Raw genomic sequence first — 9,852 nt, 5'->3', positions numbered from 1 at the left:
GAATATAACTCCAAGAGCCTGGATGAAGATAGAAGGGTTTTTTCCTTAAATCTTTTCAAGCCTAAATGACATACCCCCAGGAGCAGCCATAGAAAAGAAGCCCTTTTTCTGAGATAAATTTCTTATTCTTAACCCAAACACAGGTATTTATACTCAAGAATCTAATTTCTTAAGAATTTTGAAGATGTATCTTGAAAGGGAAAGTAAAGCTGTGCTTTGATTACTTCCCTACTTCAATAAAACTTTCTTTGAAGCCCTCTCAATTTAAAATGATTCAGTCCGGCATTTGGCCACTTTGACATGCAAATAGTGTACTGGACCAACACCAAAAACTCCAAGCAACTCTACTCACTACAACCCAAGTTGCGTGTTTGGAACCTGCAAACTGCATCTCCTTGGGCCACACTGGATTGACGTGACATAACGTAAGTAAAATTGAACAGGTTTATGGTGATAGCAAGGAGATGCTCTAGACCTGCACACTGTCCTTGTGCTTATGTTAACGCTGACTGCCACTAAGTAGAGTGAAAAAACAAAAGGGGACTAGAGTTTGTTCTGTGTGTAGGAGAGCTGCCTTTTTAATGACTCAACCAAGCTGGGCTGTATTGTTCTAGTCTGACTTCATTATTTTGGCAAGATTTGAAATCAACACTATAGGTTGGAAGTTCTGAGATGAGGTAATTGATGCCAGAAAATGATTGATTGGTGAACAAAAATAGTCTTTCTATTTATTATTTTTATTAATCAGTGATAATGGATTCAGAATCATCTCCTGCTGATTTTTAAAAATTTGTCTTGTTACAAAAATGCTCTTAGCTTTTGAATTAATCACTTGCAAAGGTAGCTACAGATGGGTAAACTTCTGCTTACCTCCCCCCCACCAAAACAGCATAAAAGAACACACCCAGCATCAAATAACAAACACAAGTACACATACACAAATATGCCTCCTTCCTGAACTGTTTTTTACAATTTGTTCACAAGTAAGTTTCTGAAATTGTGAATAGAGTTGCAAAGGCCTGTGATTGTAGCTTTTAATTATATAGCTCACCACCAAGTTCCTAAGTGACTGCCACATAGCATAGCACATGACAGGAGTTTTCTGAGGATGGTTTCTAACAGTAAGTGACCTCTCAATTATCTTCAACCGTTGCACATCCACTTGTTCTGAATACTGCCTTAAGAGAAATTACATCCTGTCCTAACTCCCCTGCTGATATCTTAGAGACCAAGAAGACAATGCTAAAGGATGGGGGACTTTCCATTTCTCTTTGCCTTTTCTTTCATTCAGAGACTATGACCTGCTGTATCTCAATAGGCTGAAATCTATGAACAGCAGATGAAGTGGTGAAAAAAGTGTTAGGTAGTTCCCCAGGGCTGATGGAGCCAGAATCACTTTGTACTGAGCCTCCACTGTTCTCAAACTGGGAGATTTTCTTTTTGATCATTTTTCTCTCCTTGGCTCTGCGATTCTGAAACCAGATTTTCACCTGAAACAAAAAATGCTTTTGATTTAATGGGGCATCATACCGAATGCAGTTTTCACAGTCATTACTGATATTGTACAGGGATTTTAGCATTTACAAAGCCCTATCACATGTATCACTTCATTTGAACCTCCCAATGACCTTGTGAAGTATACCTGTTTAACGGGTTAAAAAAAAAAAAGCTGTGGGGCGCCTGGGTGGCACAGCGGTTAAGCGTCTGCCTTCGGCTCAGGGCGTGATCCCAGCGTTATGGGATCGAGCCCCACGTCAGGCTCCTCTGCTGTGAGCCTGCTTCTTCCTCTCCCACTCCCCCTGCTTGTGTTCCCTCTCTCGCTGGCTGTCTCTATCTCCGTCAAATAAATAAATAAATAAAATCTTAAAAAAAAAAAGCTGAGACTGAGAGAAGGAAAGTATCTTGCACGAGATGAAATTTTGAGGTCAAATCCAGGGCTACTGATTCTAAATGCATTGCTCTTTATATTATACCTTATCCACCACCTCTGTTGCACAGGTAGAAATAAATGAGAGAGCAACAGATGCTGAGGTGTGGTGATAAAAAGGAAAAATAACAAAGGTGATTATGATCTGTCATTAAAAGTTACTTCCTAATAATAAGTTTAATGAAACATAGAACTAGGTGAACAAGGGTAATGAAATACTATATCTCTTGCTGTGATACCAATGTGCCTTCATACCTGAATGAAATACAAGCTGCTTGGGAAAGATAACACACTAATGGACTTTCTAATTCTAGCATTCTATGATTCCAGGATTACTTCTAGATTTAAGTGAAAAAGCATAACATAGTTGTGTAATGTCAAAGTTTAGGTAAATGGAAGCCATTGATCCTTGTCATGCTTCATTGAGTACCTACAGTTTTTTAAATTTGAGGCAGGCATCGTAGAATTATCAGACCATAGAAAATTAAATTTCCTACCCTGAATAATAGAAAAACTTGGTTCAGCTAGCAGCACTGGTGTTCAGTTACTACTATAGTTTGACTGATGTGAACCAGATAATTGCCATGATTGCCAAATTGCCACTTCATACATTGGTTGTGACTACTTGGGGAGTCAATCAAGGTTTTGACTTGACAGATTAATTCTATGTAATTCTTCACCTCCTATGTCCCAACCCTTTGCTTCTCCATCTGCATATTGCCCGGCACATTCAATTATTAATAAACCCACTGACCAAAGAGACTAAACTTCCAGTAGGAAGAATGTGGGCTTTAAAAGAGCTTGGAAAATGTCTTGGTCTTCTGTTTTGCTTCCACTCTTGCTTACAGACTTCCCCCAAACCTCAGCCTATTGAAATAACATTTAAGATATGTTGGTTGTACTTCCAGTGTACCTGTCTTTCAGAAAGGCCCAGGTTGACTGCCAGTTCTGATTTTCTCCGAATGGTGATATATCTATTGCAGTGGAATTCCTTCTCTAGCTCCAATCTTTGATGATCTGTGTAAACCACACGATACTTTTCTTTTGTCCTGGTTTTCCCTGTAGGGGAGAAAGCAATATATTTACTCATATTTTACTTCTTTGGAGATTGTTTTGGTTGAAGGAATCACAATTACTGTTCCCATACTTATCTATTACTTTCAGATATGAAATGAGTACATTTTTTGAACCAAATATACTATATTATCCACTTTTCCATTAAATTCTTTGTCATCTGTGGCTATATCTACATCTATATCTATATAAAACCTATCACACCACCACTGACCTACTTACACCAAAGCATTTTATTTTTTTAAAGCAAACACTTAATCCATAATTTTCATTCCCTTCCCTTCCCACTAACATATAGGAACAGCACTGGCAGTAGTAGCAACATAAAATATACATACACTTTCCTTTATATTTTATGCAGTTCATTCATACCATTTCCTATTGAACCTCTCACCTACACTTTTGAATTATACAGAATATATCTTTTTTAAAAGATTTTATTTATTTTTTGACACAGAGAGAGAGCACAAACGAGGGAGTGGGAGAGGGAGAAGCAGGCTCACCACTGGGCAGGGAGCCCGACACGGGGCTCGATCCTAAGACCCTGGGATCATGACCTGAGCCAAAGGAGGTTGCTTAACCAACTGAGCCCCCCAAGTGCCCCTATGCAGGATATGTCTTATCCCCATTTTGCCAATAAGAAACCTGAGGCTCAGTGTAGGTAAATAACTGGTTGTGTGCTAGTGAGCTGAAGTGTCGGGACCCAAACACATACCTCTGATTCCCAGTCCAGTATGCTAAATGTTATTCCCAGTTTAAATATGCTATGAAGCATAAGAATGGCCCAAGTGTGGCAAACTGTTCTGTGATCCTGACATTATTAGTAACATACATTCTAGTTATTTATATATTCTAGAGGGAATTTTGTTTGGATAATAATTTAAAAAGAAAACATTTATTGTCACTTAGATTCTGTTTTAGGATAGCCCCTATTATCTACTAGAAAGAAATTTTTTGTGTGTGAGGGTCTTAAATCAACTTTTATTCCCAAGTGGCTGATCAATGGCAGAAGGAGGAGGTGTTGACTTAAGCAGAATAGAATGAGTATTCTAGTATTCTTTGAAAGGATATACAAACATTTGCTTTGTGTTACAGCGTTTAACTAATTTCTCATGCCCTTCCTCAAATAGTTTTATTCTTCCTTTCAAATTTCCCAAAGGTGATTAGGAAGCTTCCCTTTCTTTTCCATTTTTCTAACTCCCTCCAGGATCTTCCTCCTTTTCTCTATGGCATTTGGCAAACTGCTTCTGATCTTCCCTGGTTGTTTTTGATGTGAGGTTTTGGGGAGCGATCTGTAGGACAAAGGTTTCTTTAAAGTGGTTCTCTAAACCCCATTGAGGTGTTAAGATGCAGCACAGGCCTAACAAAGGAGCTACATAGCATCAGATCCCATTCTGAACCCTTTACATTCAGGAACACCAGCCAGTTGGTTTGGAATTTACAAGCCCTAAACAAATGTCAGACACTCTTTCATCTCCAGGAAAGAAAAAAAAGGGACACGAATGTAGAAACAAATTCTGGATGAGAGATATGTTTTAATATTAAACTTAATGGCTGAATAACTCATGGACTAATGAACTAAACAAAACTTGTCTCCTTGAAAATTGAAAATGATGAGCCCTAGTCAGTTAACCTACCTGAAAGACCCAAACTTTGAGCTGGCTTTTAAAATCCAAACAAAAATCCGGGAAACCAAGGGTCTGGCATTTGGTTAGTTACAAAGACAGAATGTATATTTGAGATCACAATGAAAACTCCGAGGTTTAATTTAGTTCCAGAACCTCGTATCTTAGGATCAAAAAATATTTTTGAAGAGATGTTTCCTAAAACACTTTCTAATCCCAAAGTAGCTGAGTATTTAAATTCTCACTTGAGGCAGAAGTTAAAGTTCAACTTATAGCATGTCTGTGTTTTCTACTCTTTGATAATCAGTAAATATAACCAGACTTCAAGAACTCTGGAAGGTTGCAGTCCTTCCCCACCCCCATTGGTCATAAATTCCCCTCTTGCAGTTTCTTCTAAGGACAATAAAGTCAAGACCAGGCCTCTTTATTTGCCATGAAAATCCTCACCCTTTCCGGCAATATAACCCCTGAAGACAGGAGGGATGAGGAAGAGCCAGGCTGCATATCAAAGCCATGTGAAGTGTTAAAGAGAGTCTGTTGCCTCAATCTGACAGACAAGACCTCAAACCTCAAGAAGATGTAGCTCAGGGGAAATATTGACTGCACATTTTGCAAAGAGAAATGAATTCCTCCTGTGTCCCTCTTCCTGAACTCTCTTCTTTCTTCTGTCTCATTGCTTCTGCTCCTTAAGTGATGAAATGGGACTGAATGGGATTTGGACATCTTCTACTAGAGCATAACGTCCACATAATCATACCAAATCAAAGCAAAGAGGATGAAAACCAGTTTCCTTCTATAGGGAATACAGTGCAATTGACTCCATCTTAATGACTTTCTATCTTAAGATAATCCTTTGCTGCTTTTAGTCAAAAATTGCATACCAATTCATTTAAAAATTGTCCAGTGAAATGGCCAAAACCAAGGAGCACAATGATAAACTTCAAGAATTATTAAGCAACTTATTTTCTGAAGTGTCTTAAATGAGTAAAACCTTTTAAGTATGACTTCCTCAGTGTTTTGTCCAGTGGCTTAATCAGAATTACTCAGTTACTTCCTTCTCTCCCCCTTTCCCACTCCTAACAAAAAAGCCTTTCTCCAGCTCTGCTTAGATTATCACCTTGCCGAAACTCATCCAAGACTACAACTTTGGGTAATAGAAAAGATGAAAAAATAATTCCTAGCTGCAATACACTGACAATGTTTAAAATACAAAAATACTAAACTTTTCACAGAACCTTTCTGTAGGTTCCTCTTTGTGTAATCTTTAAAATGAGATATGTATTGGACCAGACCCCTTAGAGAACAAAGTGTAAATAAAAATATCTTTCTTTTTAATCAAATCACCTAGGGGACAGACATTTACTAGGGGACAGACATTTACTATGTCAGTCCCCTTTCCTTAGAAAATCAAATGTGATAATAGTCAGTATGAAATGTTTCTGATTATTCCCTAATATGTTTATGTTTCTTCCTTTAGCTTAAGGTTACTTAAAATAGTCTTCAATCATAGGAAGACTTTTATTTGATTACCTTAATCAGAGAGGGGTTACTTCCATTTTGCAGTTCATCTAATTATCTTCTCAGCCATAAGCCAAATGTTGTCTGACACTACTACAGACTGAAGTAGAAAATTTAGGAGGATCTGACTCATTCATTCATTTAACAAATATTTGTTTAACACTGTGTACTAAGCATACAAATGGGTGCATTTGGGTTCAGAGTGGTCCACTGAGGTGATCAGCTTAATTTTTTTGTGTGTAATTCATAACCTGAGATCCATAGAAGGACTTCAGTGGATCCATGCATCTCCCAAAATTATTTTTAAAATGATGTGTGTATGTGTATGTGTGGGCATGTGTGTGTACACGCACATGCGTGTGGGTACAAGTATGTATACTTTTGTGCATTGTTCTGGGGAGAGGGTCCATACTTCTCATTATATTCTTGAACTGCTGCTAAATCTGCACCTCAGGCTACAAGCATATAGCAAAAAGATAATTTTAAATTAAAATGAAACAAAGATTGACTCTAATAAAGCCTCATCTACAAGATAAGCTGCCAGGAGTCAGAGGGGTTCCAAAATAATTCAATTTTAAATTTCTTAATAGAATTTGGAGAGAAAACCTTCTGAAGGTAGCATTGTACAGCCAGGTTTAAAAGTTTGTGATAAAGATATCACAAACTAAGGAGTCCCTTTCTAAACTTCTCTTGGCACCAACATTACCCAAGAGGGAAACCCAAGCTCATAAAAGCAAATGCAAATGGAAGACTTTTAAGCAGAGAAACCTGTCATACTTTCTCTCATAAACAAAAATTCAAGACTCAAAATCATTTCTTTTGTCTTTCCTCTCCCCCATTGTTCTCTCTTCCAAATATACTAATGACTTTCCTCTTCTAAAGTGTTTCAAAACATAATTGTGAACTGGGAGCAGCTATTTTTTTGACTTTTGTGTCTTTTGCTGATCTTAGGGCTCAGTAAATGGATGTTAATCACAACCCTAAGATGAGATGTAATAACAGCCCCAGGAGTGCCCCACCTTAACCTCATTTTTTATTCTACTTCTCCAACTGACTTACCCATATTTTTAAAAATGAAGATTTTCTTCCAAACACTTTAAACCCAAGTGTTTAAGCTCTACTCTTAATTTGGGATTGCTACCCTAGTAATGTCCCAATCAACCAGAACTGCCTCCTTCTGGCTAAGAGTCCTCCTAATGGTAAAAGTTGGTCCTTTCCCGCTCTCCTGCCTTTTCTTTTTGAAGGGAAGAAAAAGTGCAAAACTGTGAACAAAAATACAATCATTATGGACAAATGCTATTGAAATTCATTTCCTCCTCAGAGGGATAAGAATGATAGAGTCAAATTTTACCATTTTTTTCTAATGACAGGGAGCGATAGGTTGGAGTAATAAAAATGTGATAAAAAGAACAACTACAGTTGAATACAAACATCTCCCCACCTCCCTCCATCCAAGATTAAAGCAGAGTGCCCATTTCCCCTGCCCTGGGCTCCCAGCAGCCACCCACTGGCTTGCTGGTGCCAGCGTGGGTAAGCATTAGGCTGGAATCTCTGTGCCTTCCTGCACTCCATTACAGACCTGCACCCAGCCCCTATGTCTCCAGAAGACTTCCTGGACAGTTATGAAGTCTCCAACCACCTATTAGTGCTGGGGCTGATATTCCTGCATGCCCAGGGATGTTAGAGTCGAGTAGCTTATTATGTCCCAGCAGTGTGCTGTTGCCTTCTCACCTGACTCAACGCCTCCATTGGCAGAAAGGACATTGGAAGAAGGCAATGGGTTTGAGTCCAGCTTGCCTCTGCCAACTTGGGTGAAGGAAGCTGCAGCTTCCTTGAGAGGCCAGGATGACAAGGCCATTTTGCCACTGGGGCTTTCGTGGCTTAACTGGAGGGTCCATTGCTAGCCAAGCACCATGAAACCAAAGTTGAATATCACCAGCTTTTGAGGGGCGCAGACCTGCCCAGAAGGGGAAGGGTTTTAAATGGAAATGGCAAGTAGCAGTGACAGCACTGGGACCCTGGCTATCCTCTTGCCTCATTCACCCACTGATCTTTCCTGTGCATCTGTTTTCCCATCTGGGCAACTACAGAGTTGGACCCTGATCCTTGTGGCTCAGTGTGTCCATTGTCCACCAGCTTGCTCCCTTGACACATCAGGAAATGATGAAAAACACTCCTAGTGTCTGTCTGGTTCCAGGCACTGCACTCTTCAGGCTTTGAGCAGAGGCACATACAAGGGAGGTCACTAATGGGAGGGGATCCTGGGCACTCAGCCACGCAGTAGTCCTCAGCTAAACTGTCCCTGGAGAGGCCTGAGAAGTAGGAGGCACCCAGACCAACAGAAGTAGAAGCCAAGCAAAGGAAGGAAAAGTGTGAGGGCATTGGGATCGATTACTCACCGGTCACTTGTACGGTCTTGCGCATCCACGCATAAGGGCTGTGGCTGCTTCTGTTGGGAGAACTGGCATCCACGGCGTCGGCGTCTATGGGGAGCAGTGACCCGCTGGCTGGGGCTGGCAGGCTGCTACTGCTGCTTCCCCCGCCCGCAGGGCCCAAGTTGCTGTATTCCTGAGAGCCAAAAGCGGAAGGGCTCGAGGTCATGTCGTTCATGGGGACCGTGCCCATTGTACTGGATGGTCCGGGGTACATATTCCAGTCTTCTCGAGGGGGACTATAGAGTGAACCCCAGGCCCCCAGCGACGGCCCGTGAGGCTCCATGCTGGGCATATGGGGATACCCCATGTAGTGCGCGTAGGCAGGGGCCGCTGTGAAGTTGGAGGCTGGCAGGGGATTCCCACCACTCCCAGGGCCTCCAGTCTCGGCGGTGCCGCCTCCCGCGGGGCTCCTGAGAGTGCCCAGGTACATGCCTGCTTCTTTTTCCAAAAGGCAGCTTCTGTACATAGTGGCTTGGGTATGAGGAAGGAGCTCCCTAAGCCATTCTGAAGTTCTTGTAAGGCCCCAGCCCAACTTTAAGAAGCAGCAGGGAATCAATAGATCAGTCGGTAGCTGTGCTGCACGCCCTCCTGTGCCTCTCAGACTACTCCATTCGCGTTTTCTACCCGTCAGGTTTCCAGGTGACTGGTAACCCGGTATAGATGGGCCACCAATGGCTAGGCTGACGTCAAGGGGCTTCAGGCTTTTACATAGCATTTGCATTCAAATGAAGGGCCATTTCACTTTCACAGGGACTTGTTCACTCTGCTCCCTCTCTCAGAGCTCCCAAGCCTTTCTGTCTCATCTTTCTCACGTTTGTCCATCTGGTCCCCATAGCACTAGTTCGTGCTTTTGGAGGCAGGAGTTCCTCCAGGGGTTTCTGACCAGTTCCCTCCAAAGTGAGATGAAGACAGGCAGAAGCGGGGCCAATTCCTGCTCTTTGGAATTCAGTCCTTACCCTGGGGCCTCCTCTTTCTGCTGAACTTCCCTTGCTCAGCCTAGCCTGCCTCTGTGGTATCCCCTCTGCCCACATTCCCCTGCAGGGGTACTCCACTGGAACTGGCCCAGGATACCACTGAAAAGAGTTTTCCCTTCTCCGCCTTGCTCCCTCCCCCAGGCGGAGGGCTTTGTTTCTAAGAACAGATTCATTTCACAAGTATACATTTTGTGTCTACTGAGTACTAAGCACTGCTGTAGGCACTGGGGATACAGCAGTGAACAAGAGAGAAACATTTTTTAATAATAATATTTTTTATTATATTATGTTAGTCACCA

The 9,852-nt window shown here is 41.4% G+C and overlaps 1 protein-coding gene across 1 annotated transcript; it reads right to left on the bottom strand.

The window, feature by feature from the left end:
* Positions 1 to 1,283: 1,283 nt before the first annotated feature.
* CDX4 (caudal type homeobox 4) lies at positions 1,284 to 9,045 on the bottom strand. Its single transcript, XM_002930180.1, has 3 exons — positions 8,544 to 9,045; positions 2,841 to 2,986; positions 1,284 to 1,490 (listed from the first exon to the last, which is right to left on the bottom strand). The coding sequence occupies exons 1-3, from the start codon at positions 9,043 to 9,045 to the stop codon at positions 1,284 to 1,286; spliced, it is 855 nt and encodes a 284-aa protein (XP_002930226.1).
* Between the last annotated feature and the right edge of the window lie 807 nt (positions 9,046 to 9,852).

Source organism: Ailuropoda melanoleuca, chromosome X, assembly GCF_002007445.2.
Source record: "Ailuropoda melanoleuca isolate Jingjing chromosome X, ASM200744v2, whole genome shotgun sequence".
NCBI classification, from domain to species: domain Eukaryota; kingdom Metazoa; phylum Chordata; class Mammalia; order Carnivora; family Ursidae; genus Ailuropoda; species Ailuropoda melanoleuca.
The sequence above is the reverse complement of the archived record's forward strand: the minus strand, read 5'-3'. Positions and strand labels throughout refer to the sequence as shown.

Coding starts and splice junctions, on each gene's coding strand:
- CDX4 (XM_002930180.1), bottom strand. CDS start 9,045: ATGTACAGAAGCTGCCTTTTGGAAAAAGAAGCAGGCATGTACCTGGGC. Junction 2,987..8,543: donor CAAGACCGTACAAGTGACCG/GTGAGTAATCGA, acceptor TCTCCCCTACAG/GGAAAACCAGGACAAAAGAA. Junction 1,491..2,840: donor TGGGCCTTTCTGAAAGACAG/GTACACTGGAAG, acceptor TTTTTGTTTCAG/GTGAAAATCTGGTTTCAGAA.